This window comes from Equus quagga, chromosome 7, assembly GCF_021613505.1.
Source record: "Equus quagga isolate Etosha38 chromosome 7, UCLA_HA_Equagga_1.0, whole genome shotgun sequence".
Taxonomy (NCBI): Eukaryota; Metazoa; Chordata; class Mammalia; order Perissodactyla; family Equidae; genus Equus; species Equus quagga.
In genome coordinates, this window is record NC_060273.1 from 71,326,827 (window position 1) to 71,344,970 (window position 18,144).

At 41.2% G+C, this 18,144-nt stretch overlaps 1 protein-coding gene across 12 annotated transcripts in view; it reads left to right on the top strand.

Annotated features, from left to right (window-relative positions):
• Nucleotides 1-18,144, top strand: part of HTR4 (5-hydroxytryptamine receptor 4) — a 181,489-nt gene that overhangs the window by 112,174 nt on the left and 51,171 nt on the right. For 11 of the 12 annotated variants that reach the window (XR_006889299.1, XR_006889298.1, XR_006889297.1 and 8 more), the window contains one exon: nucleotides 625-1,193. Coding sequence is in view for 8 of the 12 variants with exons in the window: in XM_046665700.1 (XP_046521656.1) it covers nucleotides 625-1,193 (569 nt within the window). In the remaining 4 variants the exon portion in view is untranslated. Of the gene's footprint in view, nucleotides 1-624; nucleotides 1,194-1,273; nucleotides 1,351-18,144 lie in introns of those variants that run through there. The other variant, XM_046665705.1, reaches the window with a different exon arrangement.

The window sequence follows — 18,144 nt, forward strand, 5'->3', positions numbered from 1 at the left end:
CTTAACCTTGTAAAGATGTCAGTCTTCCTCAATCATTCTCACTCCAATCAAAGTCCTGGAAAATGTTTATGGGAATTGATAAGCTAATTCTAAATTTTGTGGAGGAAATGCTGAGATAGAAGAATAGCCAAACAGTCTTAGAGGAGGTGAGCCACAGCTTGAAGACTTTTACCAGCAGATACATTGTGTGCAAGCAGACGGGGAAGGGAGGAGAGGCTCACTCCACTATTGGTCGGGTAGGTAGAGTGAAGAATGATTTTGTCCCTGTTTTATTTCTACTCTTTCCTGGGGCCTTCAGCCCCTTGTGGACGGACAAGCCCTCTGAGCCTGGGATATGGTTATATTCCTCTTCTACTATCGTGGTTCTGTGTGCTGTAGGCTTATAAGAAAATGGAAGCTTGGCTGATAAACCTTCTTCTTTCTTTCCTTTCCCCTTTTTGCTTATTCTTCCTTCCCTGTCCACCTCCCCTTCTTTCTATCTTCCAATCCCTCCTTTTCTGTTCTTCTTTTTCATCCCTTTTCTTTTCTTACAATTTTTCTCATTCCCTTCCTGCTTCTGCCTCTTTACTTTTTCCGTCCCTTTCTCCCTCACTTCCTCATTTCTCCTCTTCTTCCAACTCTCAGATAGAAAAAAGGAAGTTCAACCACAACTCTAACTCTACGTACTGTATCTTCATGGTCAACAAGCCCTATGCCATCACCTGCTCTGTGGTGGCCTTCTACATCCCATTTCTCCTCATGGTGCTGGCCTATTATCGCATCTATGTCACAGCTAAGGAGCATGCCCACCAGATCCAGATGTTACAACGGGCAGGAGCCCCCTTAGAGGGCAGGCCTCAGCCGGCAGACCAGCATAGCACTCATCGCATGAGAACAGAGACCAAAGCAGCCAAGACCCTGTGCATCATCATGGGTTGCTTCTGCCTCTGCTGGGCTCCATTCTTTGTCACCAATATTGTGGATCCATTCATAGACTACACTGTCCCCGGGCAGCTGTGGACCACTTTCCTTTGGCTCGGCTACATCAATTCTGGGTTGAACCCCTTTCTCTACGCCTTCTTGAATAAGTCTTTTAGACGTGCCTTCCTCATCGTCCTCTGCTGTGATGATGAACGCTACCGAAGACCTTCTATTCTGGGCCAGACTGTCCCCTGTTCAACCACAACCATTAATGGATCCACACATGTATTAAGGTGAGTACTTAGGGGCTTGAGAGAGTTTGTTCATTTGCGTGACTCAGAAGAGTTAACTCTCCAGTTTTCTGTTTGCACAGGGATTATTCTTGAAAACCTGTGAATGTTTGCAAAGATTAAGGAAAATTCTACCATCTGGTCATGGAATAGTCATGGGTAAGGATTCAGGCTCTGGGGAAGGACTGACCTAGATTCAGATCCAGTCTCCATAGTTCTATGACCTTGGGCAAGTCATTTAACCATTCTGAACCTTAATTTCATTTTTTAAAAAATTGAGATCGTAATCACTATATCTCCATCCCAGGGTTTTTGTGAGGAACAAATTAGTCCCTGTACATAGAGCATGTAGTACAGAGCCTGACACCTAGTAAGCACTTAGTAAATATCATCTACTATTATTCACAAGGTAGTATTTTAGGATGGTGGTTAAAAGCATGGGCTTTAAGGTAAAATAGACTTTATTCTGACTCTCAGTGCCACTACTAACCATTTGTATAATCTCTCTTGGTTTTATTTTCCTCAACTGTAAAACAATGGTAACAATAATAATATCCATTTCATAGAGTTTTTGTGACAGAGATAATGTATTCATATAGGGCCTGAGACATAGTGAGCACTCATAATACTGCTAATACTCTTATTAATATTAGTAGGATTAGTAGTAGTATCATCTTGCCTGATACTCTAAGATGGTCATAAAATAACATGATAGGCTGAAATAAATAGAATAATAAATGTCCAAGAGTAACGCCGTGTGCTAAGTAATGTAATGGAGATGAGGGCAATCTAGAATGGGGAGGTGGGTAGGAAAGAAGCTGATCTGGCTTCATGGAATCAGGGAAGGTCTCACAAAACAGCATTTTAAAAGAATTCGAGACTTGGAGGAGATGTCAAGGAAGCAATTCCAGGCAGAGAGAACAGCATGAGGAAGGAAATGGAATATGAAAGAGCCTGGAGCGGTCAAGTGATTTACCCAAGTCACACAGGTTGATGGAGGTGGGAATGGCTTTGGAGTTGAATGTTCAGTGACTGGTCATGATGCCTCTCTCTAAACCTGAGAATTTTCTAACTCCCCTGGGCTACAGTTTTTCTCAGCTGTGAAAAGCCATATGCGAGAGGTACATTCATCCTGTAGCAAAGATGAATTGTCAATGACATTTTTTTTCTTTGCCCTGAGATGCACAGGAATTTCTAAAGACTAATTCTTTCTTTGAGACAAACATTTAATTTTTCTGATGATGACAGTATTCAGCTGTTCTGGTGGCTGAAAATTGGGGAATTTTCATTTGCATGTGTAAGAAAAGAAGAGAAAATAGGAATTGCTATGAAATAGAAATGCTTTGCCTCAGAGGCTGCACAGAAGTATGGATTCAATTTTCTGCTACCCGTGTGGGCAGACTTGTAGCTACAGCCCAATATGGTGTTGAGATTCCAGCTGGTGAGAGGGCCTCAAAGGATACTCCTAGAGGCTGACATTCTCTTCTAATTATTTTGCCTTAGCAAGTGTCATAGAAAGGACCCAACCATAAAGTAAAGTGTGTGTACAAGAACTTCTGTGTAGGTGCTAGGTAGTTTTTAGCTATTTAAGCTAACAGTTGCCTGAGTACAGGCTGTCAACAACTCACAAGCAGAATATGCTCCAGCAGTGCATTTGCTAAGTTTGTTTAGAACTGAGTGGCCTTTTCCTATAGAAACAGTCATTGGAAGAGTTTGAGGGTTTCTAGAGCAGCCCAAGAAATCCTATTTTACTCATACTGTACTGTTTTATCCTTGCTGCTTTTGGAAATCTGCAGTGTGATTATAAAGCAGAGATAGCAGTTTAGAGATGAATATCATTTCTATATGTTGTTCTTCATACTTTGCATTTCTTCATGAGGTCATGAAAAATGCAGGAAATTGGTCTGAGGTATTTTTCTGTGGAGGTGAGGAAGCTTTAAGCGTGGGGGCAGCCTATAGAGAGAAGAGAAGACTTTGAAACCTGAATCCACTAGAGGGTAAGCCTCGGAAGGACAGGAATCCTACCTGTTTTTTTCACTGCTTCATACCAAATATCTAATATGTTGCCTGATCTATAGTAGGGACTTGAACTCTTGAATAAATGAACAAATCATACAATTAATTCTCCAGATCAACTGTTTTAACTGAACGCAGCTGAAGAAAAATTCGTATTTTTCTTAAAAATCCCACAAATAGAACACCAACAAATTCAGATGAAGTCAAGAAGTATAAAACCAAAACAATCAAGAGTGAAATCAGCTTTTATCCCGCTAATCCTCCGCTAGCCTCAGAGTCAACAGTTAGCGCTAGTCTTTTCAATGCATTTTCAAGCATTCAGAATAATTCATTCATAGAATGAATGTATGTATGAATTGAATGTACGTATGAATACAGTGAATGTATGAATTCATGGACTTTTCTCCCTTTATTTTATATAAAGGGGGCCATTCTCTATGTACTTTTCTGCACCTTGCTTTTTATCCCTTAGCAATGCATTTTAGAGATCATTCTACCTCAGAACATGTAGGTCTCATTCTTTTTAACTGTTCTGTACTAAATAATCTTCTATACTAAAAATACATGTTAAACTTTACTTATTTCCCATTAGTGGATGTCTAGGTGTTTCCAGTCTTTCGCTATGACAAACTGTACTCTTTTGAATGCTCTTAAACACATTTCTTTGTGTCTATGCTAGTATTTCTTTCAGGTAGCTAGCCAAGGAGAAATTGTTCTATTGACATATATGTACATTTAAAACTGTTATGTTTACCTTAAACTTGACCTCCTAGAATACTGTAGTGATTGGCACTCTCATCAGCAGGGCGTGAGGTAGCTCCCACTCCTGCCCCTCGCCGACACTGAGTGTTATACATCTGTTTTTGTTTTGCTAATTTAAAAATGCTCTTTGATTTAATTTGCATTTCCCAGATGATTTGGAAGGTTGAACCTCTTTTAAATTAATTATTGACTGATTTAAAGGTTATTGATGTATATTTATCCTTTTGTGAACTGCATCTTTGTATGTTTGGTGCTTTATGTGACAACCTTGTTGTATTTTTTTATTAATTTCTGGGTGTTCTTATTATTTTCTGAATACTAGTTCTTTTTATATAATTTGCAGGTGCACCTCCCCATCTCCTGCGTGCTTTTGAACTTTGGTTAACTTTTGTCGTATAGAAGTTTCAAATTTTGAAAGCACTCTTCTTGTTTGACCTTTTACACTTGTCCCATCTTCCTTCTTGAAATGTTTTCTGCATTAAGTTTCCTGAACAGCATACATTCTTGGTTTTCCTCCTAACTCACCAGCAACTCTTTCTTACTATCGTTTACAGGTTCTTCCTTCTCTTTCTGGCCTCTGAATGTTGGAATTCTTCAGGGCCTGGTTCTTGATACTCTTCTCAGACCACATTCTCACTTTATGTGATTTAACCATCCATAGCTTTAAATACCATCCTCGTGCTGTTGACCTCTCTTTAATTAATGTCTCCAGATCATAGCTGTCCTCTGAGCTCCAGACCACCACATCTAATTTGCTTCCTTGACTACTCCATCTAGGTGCCTCTTAGGAATCTAAAATTTAATGCATTTAAAACAGAGTTCTTCTATATCCTGCCCCCTAACCACGAATGGCCTGAATCTTCCCTGTGTCCATAAATGGAACCATCATCTACCATGTTACTAAATCTACACTCTTTTCTGTGGCTCTGAGGAAGAATTAACGTTAGAAGACAGACTTAAAGATTTTAAAAAGAAAAACCACTTGGCTGGTATTGAAAGTATGGAGTTAAATCGAGGTAAATGTAAAATCTAGCCATGGGGCAAAATATAAATCACAGAAATGTAGGGTGATGCCTGAGCAAATTTATAGCTGCTTGTGTAAAATTTGGAATTTGATAGCTGTGGCTTCATTCTCCTCATCCAGAGCATCCATTGGCAAAGTGACAGGTCACTAGGGACCTCCTCTAGGTTATTAATCATAATGATTATGATTATATGCCTAATGTAACTCCAGAAAAGAGTGTACAAGTTACTGTATTTAAGAACTTTGAATACATCATTGCACTTAAGTTTTACAACAACCAGAGAAGTTGGTATTATAATTATTATCGTTTTAGAGATGAGGAAACCGAGGTTTAGAGAGGGGAACTTGCCTGAAGTCATACAAATAGTAAACGATGGAGCTAGAATTCAGACCCAAGTCTTTCTGACTCCAGAGTTCAGTCTTGCCCAGGCCACACAGAGTCAGAATTGGGGGTTATCATTTCTCACATTTATCTTGACTCTTTGGATAAATTTGGGGAGCGATTTATCAGTCTATCAACTCTGCCATCCTGCTCATGTTTCTCTATCTTGTCTACGAACCATGGAAGACTAGTAACTTGTTGAAATCCAGGCATTTTTCAGTTCCTTTTCTAAAAATAAAATAAGGTTAGATCAGATGGGCCTATTCTTAGTAATCTCATGTTGATTCCTATCTCTGGGTGCCCAGTGACTATTCAAAGAAATAATTGGGGCTGGTCCGGTGGCATAGTGGTTAAGTTTGCATGCACTGCTTTGGCAGCCTGTGGTTTGTGGTTTTGGATCCTGGGCACAAACCTATACACTGCTCATCAAGCCATGTTGTGGTGGCATCCCACATACAAAATAGAGGAAGATTGGCACAGATATTATCTCAGGGCCAATCTGCCTCACCAAAAAGAAAGAAAGAATCAATTTAAAAGAAGTCTACCTCAGCATTGATATTGAACTCTTCCTTCTATAGTTTGCAGAGAACAAACCCTTTTCACATTTCTTCAATTGGGGCGTTTGTTCTTTTCTGCTTTCTCTAGATGGCAATGGCCTGCTTACAGTACTGTTTTTCATGGCATTTGTGTTGCTTTAGACTATAGAATTCCTTATTTAACTTCTGTAAAACCAAATATTCCTTGAGGGTAGAAACTCTGGCTTTCTCTTCTCTATGTACTATATAGTCTCACACAGTGTCTGCAAAGGAGTAGATGATCAAATGATCAATCAGTTTTTGCCAATGAAATGTCTTCAGGTTTATGAAGGATTAAAATGCTAAAAATTGAAAATTATCTGGGTTCTTTTTTTTAAATCTTCCCTGAGACTTAGTCTGCAACCTGGGAATCACACTGGGGAGAGGCAGGTCATGAAAACACTGAAATTGTGGAACCTTTTTCCTCTTAAAGCCTTTTTAAGAAAATGGAATTTTACTTTTCTGGGTTGAATTAAAAACAGGCCAGTCTGGCCTCAATGGTTTAGAATAGTGGTCTTCTAATTTCAGGCCCCTCCTATAGCCCTTTGACTTACATTACATTTTATTATTGAACAAGGGAGATGGGTAGCCAATGAAATAAAATACATTTTTGCAAGACATTCTGAGAGGACTTTGATCACTCAGATGGTAGTAACAAATGGACACAGTAGCAGAGATGTCTGCAGTTGTGTTTGGTTGTTATCTGTTGGATAAGGATCTTTTCTGGGAATATCAGCCCACAATCAAAATGGAAGTGGAGATACCATTTGGTTAGCTGATTGAAATAGTTTGTCTAGATATATAAGTTGCATAGCCTCTTAAGAAATAGTTTCTAAACATGAATTATTGCCATGTAAATGTTTCATCAGGCAGCTTTAATTTGTATGCACAGATATATTAGAAAGAGGGTGGACAATGGATTCTAAGAGGTCTCTCGTGTGTGTGAACTGATTCTTAGTGAATGTGGAGCCAGCTTCTCTCTCCTTGTCACATCTTTCACCTGGTTCTATAGCTATGTTTTCCCCATCCACCAATATCTCTCTTAGTCTTTTAGAAGACACTTTTCCCACTCCAGGAAACTCACATCAAACATAATGGCAGAGCAGGGAAGAAATAACCTGTATTCCTACTCAAGTCAGGAGTAAGACAAGGATGCCTTGTCACCTCTACTGTTCAACAGTATACAAGCAAAATGCAAATGGCGGAAGGAAGAAATATGAGGTATAAAAATTGGGAAATAAAGAGCCAAGCTGCCATTATTTATAAACAATATGTTCATCTACCAGGAAAATCCACTGTATGAAATACACTATGAAAATTAAGATATTTCACAAGGATATCCAGATGTTAGATAACACTTAACATTCTGTGACTCCTACATACTGGAAGTAACCAGTGGAATGTGAATTAAGAAAAACTCTACCATCCACAGAAGCAATAACTAAAGTTACTAAAAAAATGTAAAAGAAATGTATAAGACCTTTATCAACGAAAGCTTTAAGACTTTCCTGGAAGAGACAAGCAGGAATATGGCAAGGGTTCACTGTTGATAGCGGAAGAGATTGCTGTCAAATCCAAATTTTTCTTGTAAAATTACAGGATAGTCATCAGAAGTCCAGGTTTGCAGATTGTGGAACTTGATTTATTAGGATCTAAGGTTTGATTCACAGTAACTGTGGCCTGAGCACCAAACGAGCCAGGCATTGTGTATGAGGTGGTAGATACAAAGATGAACAAGAGTTGGTGGCTTTCTTTTTGTTTTGTTTTTTTTTTTAGATTTTATTTTTTTTCCTTTTTCTCCCAAAGCCCCCCAGTACACAGTTGTATATCCTTCGTTGTGGGTGGTTTGATGAGCAGTGCCATGTCCGCGCCCAGGATTCGAACCAGCGAAACACTGGGCCGCCTGCAGCAGAGCGCGCGAACTTAACCACTTGGCCACGGGGCCAGCCCCAAGAGTTGGTGGCTTTCTGAGCTCACAGCCTAACTGAAGAAAGAGACACATAAGCAAATAATCACAGTACAGTGGACATCACTGGAGTTGTACACAGGTTTAATGGGAGCTGAAGGATTGCTACCTTCAGTTTTCCCGTCATCATTATAATAGTCACCACTGTTCCAGTCCTTCCTTGTCATCACTGATGATGGCCGTCCCATCACAACTTGAATTCCTGCAATAAAAGAATCTTAGCACTTGATGAGCCTGCTCGATGGTTGGGCACCTCCAGAGTTTAAAAGGTCTTCCTTATATTGAGTTGGAATCTCCACTACTATGACTTTTACCTACTAGCCCTCGTTCTGTCCTGAGCAAGAGAAAACAAGGCTACATCTTTATATTGATACAACCTTTTCTGTATATTTTTGTTACATGTCCCTTATCAGGCTTTTCTTTTACAGTCTAAATTTCCCAATTTCTTCCATTACTCTCCATGCAGTATTGTTGAAAGTTTGGAGAACATAATTGTGTCTCTTTATTTGCAGGCTTTCTTTTTATTTTTATTGATCATTTTTCCTTCAAATTATGGTCAGGAGACCACTCACATTAGAATCACTTGGGAGCTTAGTAAAAACATGGATTCCTAGCCCCCATTCACTGAACTGGGACATGTTAGTGAAAATGATATTTTTGCCAAGATGACTCTTATGCATATTAAACTTTGAGAACCACAGTCCTACACTTTCCTGGATTGGAATGGTCTAATGTGTACTGGGATTGATTGTGCTTCTGCATTACGGCACGTATGATAATTCTTAGGTTCTTTTAGGGTCTCTTAAAGGGTAATAATTTGTCTGACTTTAAATAGTAAAACGTGGGAGAATATACCTTTGGAAGCTTGCCTTAGCTCAGTCATTCTTCAAGCCAAGTGATTCTTCCCACTTGGGAAGCGTAGTGTGGCAATACAGACGATGCCACATGGTCACGTGGATGATAAGTGATAGGAACAAACCATGTCGATTTGATCTGGAGTTGTTTGGGGATTTGACTCTGGAGTTCTTTGTCCACTGGATAAAAGCCAAGGACCTTTCCAGTCTTGTTCACTGCAGTATCCTCAGAGCCAAGTGAAGTGCCTGGAACATTGTGAGACTTGACCAGGGAATGAAGGAATGCTTCTGTCCCCTCTCCCCTGGCTTAACTTCTCTTCTGTTTAAGTGTCTCTATGAATACTAGCCTAGATGATCCAAGGCAGGGTAGGGACTTGAGCTGCTGATGGTAACCTTAGAAAAGAGATTTTCTCTACGTGAAATCCACTGAGGATTCCAGCTTTGGATTCTTGGGTAAATAATCCCTGTCCTGCTTATCTCGCTCCCTCGTTGTAAAAATCAAACGAGATAATGGATATGAAATTGCTTTGCTAACTGCAAAGCTCTGCCCTCATGAGAGAGAGAATTATGTTATAAGAAGAGACTATTTATAAATTAGGTAAGACAGGCAGAGATTGCGGGCAAACTTTAGCTTTGGGGATGGGTTTCTCTGCTGTCATGCCAGGCTTAGGTGTCTTCCCTGGTTCTCCAAGTTTAGACCTTGCTCAAAACTAGGAGACTCACCCAGTTCCCGAGAAGGCCGAGAACTTCTGCTAGCACCTTCCGAAGAAGTTCTTGTCTATCTAACTTGGCTCTTGGCTACCATCCTCCATTATCCTCCCCCCAATCCCCCTGATAAACAGATTTTCCATTGACTTAGAGATCTCTAGAACTGTGCTGTCCGGTAGGGTAACCATTAGGCACGTTCCAAGCGGTCAGTAGCCACATGTTGTGAGGGGCTACCGGTTAGAGAGTGCCAGTGTAGAGTATTTCCACGTCGTAAAAAGTTCCTTTGGACAAACAGCTCTAGAGCTATAGGAGCCTTCTCTCTGGATGGAGACCATGCATGCTTTCCCTCAGACTTGCTAACTCTTATCAATCAAAGCTCACTCATAAATAAACCAATTCTAGTGGATGCGCTGTCTAAGTCTTTGACATTTCCATGCACAAGATTAGTATATTCAGATTTATGTATGGAATCAGTAGGGGAGGAAAATACAAGGGTAAAGAAAAATTGAAGTGAGAAAGAAGTGAAGAGAATGAGGTTCCCACAAAAAACAGTAGAAGAAAAAAAATTCTTCCGGGTTATTGCCCTTTGTCATTTCCTTTATGAATGACAATTATCAGAATTTATAATTGTGTTTATGTTTTGTTTACTTGTTTATTGTCTGTCTCTTCAGCCAGACTGGCAGTATGTGAAAGCAGGTAACCTGTCCATTTTATTCCCAAAGGTTCCCCCAGGTTGTAGCACATTGCTCAATTAATGTATTTGTTGGTTGAATGAATGGATGCTCTTATCAGAGCTTATTGTTCACCTGGATGGTGTATACTCAAATAAGTTTTCACCACTTTAAAAAATATTTATTGGGGCCGGCGCCATGGCTGAGTGATTAAGTTCGCGTGCTGCGCTTCAGCGGCCCAGGGTTTCCTCGGTTCGGATCCTGGGCATGAACCTAGCACCGCTCATCAGGCCATGCTGAGGCGGCGTCCCACATAGCAGAACTAGAGGGACCTGCAACTAGAATGTACAGCTATGTACTGGGGGCTTTGGGGAGAAGAAGAAGAAAAAAAAAGACTGGCAACAGATGTTAGCTCAGGGCCAGTCTTTAAAATAAAATTATTAATTCCATAACTAGAATAGTTGTCTTTTCACTGTGAAACTACATGCCAAGTTTTAATTTCAACACACCAGAATTCCCCTTTTAAATAAAGGTTTTCATGCTGTGGGTTGGAAGATTACCCATGGATGAGAAAATAATTTAGGTGTGATTTACTTTGGATCCTTAGAACTTTCTGCTAATGTTGGAAGGTTGTTTGACATTTAAAAGCCATTTTATGGCCGTTACCTTGAACTCCAGAGGTTACAATTGGATTCAACATTTACTTCATTGTTTTGAGCCAAAGCAGACTTATTCTGAGTGAATCAAAGATGGATGAGGATGACCTTGCCTTATCTCCCCCAACCTCCTCCAGAGCTGGCTACATAATTTGCAGGCCCCTGGCCTAAAATGAAAATGTGGGTCCCCTTGTTCAAAGGTCAGGTAAAAATTGCCATTAAAAGTATTAAAATGTAAAGCCTTTTCCTTTCATCTGCAGTTTTTCTTTCAACTTGTTATGGTATATTTTATTTACTATTTACCTCTTCTCTAGTAGAAAAATAAAATACAATTTTAAATCATTGGCATTAAATTTACCATTCATCTTTATATTGTGCAATGCCAGTTTTAAAAGCAAAAGTAAGAGCATTTAACTTATATGTGGATTCGCCAAAATTACACCAGTCCTATGTTTTAGTTCAGATGGGCTTATGTATTTTGTTTTTTTTATACAGTGCACAAAACTAATGCAACTGTTTTTATTTCACTTCTCGATACACACACATTCTACTAACATACTCTCCCTTTGGCTTACTGATGAGTAAAAAAGGACTGAAAGGGAAGAGAACCATGGTTTGCCTTATCTTCTCCTTTCTTTCTATGTCAACATTTTCAGCATAAGTGGTTGGCCAATACAGGGAAGCAACACAAGTGAGAAAAGACATGATAGGTGGTTCTTATTTCTTAGAACATCACTGCCTTCTTCCTGCATTTGGCAAGTTCTTGTTCAAATGGAAAATGTGGCCTCTTAGGGCCATCAGCGTTCCCAGTTGCTTAATCATAGATGTGTTGGTATGAAACATGAGCACAGAATTCTAGTGTTCCCATGATCTGTGGGAATTCAAGCATGTTATAGAAGCTGCCAACAGAGAGATGATGGGAGAAAGGAAAATGCTTCATACATACAATGTATTTACCTAGTATTTGCTTTGAGTCTTGCTAAACTCTTTATGCATGGTGGGTCTACCAGAATTCTGTGCCCATGGGACAACACTAATGGGATGGGGCAGCAAGGAACTACAGTGTACACATGTCACCTTTGCTCACGTGTGTGCTCCATTGTCCCTTCAGACATTACAAGTTCAAAGATAAAGTTTTTAAGAATTTCAAGATGGCAACAAGCAGAGCATTCAACCGAGCTCAGGGTTCCTGTGTGACTGCGTTGGTCACACAACCATAAAGCTGGCCCTGTCCCAAGGCCTGCCCCAAACCCCGCCTGAAGCAGCCTCTCAGAAAGCATTGCTCTTGTTGAGATCACGTCAGGAAAACAGTGAGAATAACAATCTCCAAAGAGTTCCAATTGCCTCACCAGATACTCAGGATTAGAAAAGTTAGTCTCCTTGCAGAATCTACCTGGAAAAGGTTGGTAGTCAAGTGACTTAAGCTACCCTCCAGGATGCCCACTTCTGAGCTAAAGTGCTGTGGTCTAAACATTATCCCCTACACTGAGACATGTTGTCAAGGAAAAGTTCCTGCCTCTGACTTAGGTTAGGATGAACTTTTTACATAGCCAAAGGGGCTTCCCACCCAGGGTAGCCTAGTGGCTGTAGGTGCCGGAGTCAGGCACACCTGCGTTTCAGTCCTGTCTGAGATCTGTCATTTACTATTGGTAAACCTCTGGCATGTGATCAGACATCCCTGGGTCTCTGTTTCCTCATCTGTGAAATGAGAATAATATTAGAACCCATCTCCTAGGGCTTTTGTTAAGGTTAAATAGGATAACATATGTGCAGAGCTGAGCCCAGCTCGTATTACACAGAAAACGCTCAATGAACGGAACTGGTACAATTGTTATTATAATTGTATATATAACATTGTTCATATCTTGGTTAAACAAGCTTCTCCAGTTATTTTCTCAGCTTCTTGATAAGCATCGCTGAAAAAATGAGTCAATAGAAATCTCTATGTTCTAAACACTGCTCCTTAAACAAGGAAGCAGAGCTCCCTCTGCTAGAAGAAAAGCCAGAATGAATTAAATTAAATTAACCACACTTGTTTGATTTGTAAATAATTGTTTAAGCAACATGAGACAAGATTTGTTTCCTGGGTACATCATGCCCTGTGCTGAACAGTTGAGACTGTTATTTTGAATATGGCTTCTGGCTTTTAAATTACTTGTAGGCATTTCTTTGACCCAACATAAAACATGCTAACCATAGTGAACAAGTTGGGTCCATTCTGTGTGTATTTGTTTTTCCCCTTTTTCTCTGTAGGTGCACTCATTGCTAGGGTGTTAGTGTTCTGTGTACCAGCCCTCTGAGATTGGTGCCCACAATAAAGAGGGACAGATATGCTACCCTGCAGGGCAAGCCCCCAAGCCATATCCAGCTCCAGAGATGCCCAAGGTGGTTTATCTGAGGTCAAGAATGGAGGCAGTGTGGTGTGGTGCTCTCACCCTTGACCCTGGCTACACGCTAGAGTCACTTGGGACCTCTTAATACCTGAGCCTGGATTCCATTTATAAAGATTCTGTTTTATTTAACTTATTTATGTTTTTGGTGGGGAAGATTAGCCCTGAGCTAGCATCCATTGCCAGTCTTCCTCTTTTTGCTTGAGGAAGATTGTTGCTGGGCTAGCATCTGTACCCATCTTCCTCTATTTTGTATGTGGGACACCGCCACAGCATGGCTCCATGAGTGGAGTGTAGGTCTGCACCTGGGATCTGAATCCATGAACCCTGGGCTGCTGAAGCGGAGCACGTGAACTTCACTACACCGTTGGGCTGGCCTCTGTAAAGATTCTATTTTAATTGGTCTGGTTGGGGACCAGAAATGCATGTGTTTTAGGAGCTCTAATATGCAGCAGGATTCGGACCCATTGGTGTAGTGGAGAGAATGGGAAGCTTGTGTTCTAATCCCTTGCTGCTCACCAAGCAGCCATCATCTCTCTCAGCACCAATAAAATGAGGAAGTTGAAGTGGATAGTGCTTCAAGTTTAGGCCTAGCTCCCATGTCTTAAACTACTGAGATAGTGTGGGTTTATACTATTAATTATCAAGTAGGGTCAGTTTTGTTTCCCATGGGACATTTGGCAGTGACTGGAGCCATTCTTGGTTTTCACAACTGGTGGGTGCTACTGGCATCCAGTGGAAAGAGGTCAGGGATGCTGCTAAACGTCTGACAATGCATGAGACAGCCCCCTCACGACAAAGGATTATCTGGCCCCAAATTTCAAAAGAGTGCTGAAGTTGAGAAACTGCTTTAAACTAAGCTTCTGGGCTTCGCAACACAGAACCTTCTTATTACTGCCAGGTGGTCTTTTAACAACACCGGGGTATATGTGCTTTTACCTGCCCACTTCAGTGCAGCTCCTGCACCATTTGGCTCCTCTTAATCCACATCCATCCCCAAGGCAAGACAAGGGAAAGAAAAAGCCCAGGAGAAGGCAATTGGTGTTGTTTCTGAGAGGAAGGGCTCCAAATTTCTGTGGTTAGAATACCGGCAGTAACCTTGCAGATAAGCCCTTTCCACAAGGCAGGCTCTATGCGCTTGTTCTCTTACAGTGTGTACTTGGCAGGGACACAGCCCTCCCAATTTAGTCAGAGCAGCTGTTCAGGAAGGAATCGCCTCCAAAGCACGCTAAGAGAGACCCATCAGAAAACCATATCCCCATGTAAATGCGTGCTTAGTCCACAGTGTAATGCTGCAGGTCCCTGGCCCCTAGAAGTGGTACAGCTTCATCTTATACTGGGTGTCGACAAACTAGAGTGTGTCCAGAAAAGGGTAAACACCGTCATGTTCTTGGCAGAATTTATGACGTATGAAGAACAATGTAACAAACTGGGGATGCTGAGCTTAGAGCTTAAAGAAGATTCAGGTCGTAGCGTTGTTTTTATATGTCTAAGAACTGCTATGGGAAAGAGGGTCTGACGTGTTCTGTAAGCTGCCGAGAGAGAGGTAGGGACCCAGGTTTGAAGTGTTAAGAGTATGTATTTCAGCACAAAATGGAATGGACTGCCTTACTAGGGTGTTCCTGATAAAGCAGAAGGAGAAAATTGGATGACCACCAGTTGCTTAGAAGTCTTAGCTGATCATAAGTCAGCATGACCGAGGAAGGGGTGGGAGGTCGAAGGAGGTGTTCTCAGGCCCTTCTTTTGTGATTGTGTGAGTTTCAGAGCTGTGAAAGTCCTCCCACAGTTGCAGGCAAACACAAGAGAGAACAAAACCTACTTCAGCTGGCCTAGCTTTTTTTTTGGTTGAAGCTGGAGACCTTCTGGAAAGATTGCCATTGGGAAGAGAAGTGCCAGAGGTGGTATTGTCAATATCAGGGGCCATTCTCTTTCCTTTGTGATTCTTCTCGCCGTCTGTGGTTGGTAGGGAGCTCAGCCATATCTAAGGAAGAAGTCCGTCCCTGGGCTCTGTAGATGCTCAGTGGTGCCCAGCTGATGTGATGCCTGAGATTCCATTTGAGGAAAATATTGTCCTACCCACCCATCAGGATAAATTTCTGCTGTTTGAGGCTTTAATTTGAAAGGAATTGCTGCTTAAAGATTTGTAGGGAGAAGGGAGCCCTAGGCTGACACTAAAGAAGCATCTCAGTCTGGTTTTCAGGTTCTTCCTTTTTTGTAAATGGACAGTCAGGACCAGGACTTCAGGCTCTGGAAATAACAAGGCAGGATCCCAATCTAGGAGAAGCCAGAGTACTAGCGAAGCAGTTTAGTATTATGTCTAAAAGTGTAGGACTTGGTATTTGATGGACCTCAGTTTGACTTCGTCCTGCCCCTTTGAAGCTGTGAGTTCCCTTGCAAGTTACTTGACCTCTTGGTGCCTCTGTTTCTTCCTGTGCAAGATGGGAGTAAAGTTGGTTGTTGCCTCATTGGAGGGTTGGGGGGCTTGTGTGAGATTCTGTACATATAGAGTCTGGAACAAGCAAGTTATTGATAAATTATGTTCTTATTATCGTAGTCATGGTCTTATTAGGCAAAAAGGCAGCAACACAGCTTAGTAGGACAAGGCTCCTCTTCCTATAACACGGGCTCATTGTCAGAACAGGATCTGAAGAGAAAGCCTTTGGTATCAAAATCACCATAATATGCTCCTGATGGACACGGTTGTTCCTGAGCAATAAGTTCAGAAGAAGGAAAAGTACTTCAACTGCAAGGGTGGGGGAAGTGTGGGGAAAGGAGCAAGGCAGAAAGTTCTAGCTGCTGTCCTGCTAGAAGTGCTGAGGCATCATTGCCAATCCTTGAGCGAGGAAACCCAATGAATGGCTTCTGGTTACATAAACAAACAACTGAGTGTGCCCTGGGTTATATGCAGCCACAGAACCAAGAACGTACTTTTCACAAAATGGTTTCTAAATTGTCTCTTCTCATGCCCATTACCTTTTCAGGTTATTTCTTATAAGATTCTTAGAAACATTTCACAGTTAGAATTGTTCTTGGAGAGATTTTTACTCTCTAAGAAATGAGTGAATCTATATTTTGATAAACCTGACAAACAAATATGTTGGGTGCCTGCTCATGTTCCTTTTATTGTTTTCAGGCTTTTATTTCCTTTGCTGGCTGGTATAATGTAATTTTTTCCTCTGTTTGTGAATTGGCATTGCCTGCTTTGAGTTTCTGACTTTGGGGGAAGGAGTGTGTGTGTGTGTGTACATATATACACGTGCACACATACGCGCATATATACATATGTACACACACATACATATATATTTGTGTGTGTGTATCTATATGTGAGTGATTGTCCTGTATAATAGCTAGTTGCCTTAAGAATGATTTGGTTTCCTGGTTACCATCTTCATCACCAACATCTTAGCATCAGCCATCTACTGAGCACGGGTTTACATGCCAGGCATGAGCTAAGTGCATTACATATGTCGCCTCATTGAATCCTTAATATTCTCCATGGAGCGGGTATTGTTATCCGCATTTTACTGATCGGGAAATTGAGACTCAGAGAGATTAAATAACTTGACTAGTGTCCTATAGCTGGTGAGTGGTAGGGCCGGGATTCTAACACATGTTCATCTGATTTCAGAGCCCTTGCTGTTAACCACTAAGCTGTGCTCCTTACTGGTTAATTGAAAACTCTTGAAAGAATGCAGAACTTTTGATTCTTAAACACAGAAGGGCTTCAGAACTGATCTGGTCAGATATCCCAACCAATGCAGGATCTTTTCTACAACTTTTCTGGCAGATAGTTGTCTATCTCTCCTTCCAATGAGGGGCAGCTCATTATTATCCAAGGCAAGGCATTCTGTTGTTTGAACAGCCTTAGTTGTTGCAAATTTTGGTCAAATTTTACTTCCTTGTAGTTAACATCATGAAAGCTTAGAGTTTTATAGCTGGAAGTGATAAGAGACCTCAAGCAATCCAGTGGTTTTATACTTCTCTTTCTGGTGTGGAAACCTTTTGTTCAAATGGAATCTTACTTGGAAGTCTGAGCAAGAACTGCTTTGGCCAAAAAAAGATGTTCAGGGGCCAGCCCAGAGGCGCAGCTGCTAAGTTTGTATGTTCCGCTTTGGTGGCCTGGGGTTCACCAGTTTGGATCCTGGGTGCGGACCTACACATTGCTTGTCAAGCCATGCTGTGGCAGGCATTCCACATTAAAAAATAGAGGAAGATGGGCATGAAGGTTAGCTCAGGGCCAGACTTCCTCCAAAAAAAAAGAAAGATGTTCGTATGGGTGTGTGTGTGCACACAATCTGACTATTGACCCATTCCTCCAATGTCTTCTGTGACCACTCCGTGAGGTTATTTGTTAAAGTCTTGTTAAGAATAACTTGAAATAGACTGCTGAACCCAATATTTTATAGACAAGAAAAGACTCAGGGACTTAAGATGTTTGCTTAATTAGAAGAAGAACAAAGACCAGAACCCAAGCCTCAGAACTACTAGCCCAGATGCTCACCTATTCATTCATCCATTGCCCTTTGATCATGTGCCTAATATGGTCCAGGCACTGTTTAGGCATTGGGGATACAGCAGAGATCTAGACAGACAAGATCCTGCAATTAAGGAGCTCACAGTCAAGATTTTACCATCCCACTTTTTTTTTGGTGGTTTGAGCCCTACCCTTGGAAGACACACACACACACACACACACACACACACACACCCACACACCCACACACACACACACACACACACACACAGAATCAGAGGATCTCGGGGAATTTCTCCTGTATTCAGTTCAGTTTGTCAACGGCTTTCCAAAAGGGTGGGCTCTAGAAATGGACTCAGGGCTATTCACGTATTTTGGTGATTTTAGGTGCCCTTTCTTTGACAGTGCTGCAAGGTGTAATTTATTTTTTCTGCCTCCTGTTTTCTTTTGGGACTGTGCGTATAATACGACTG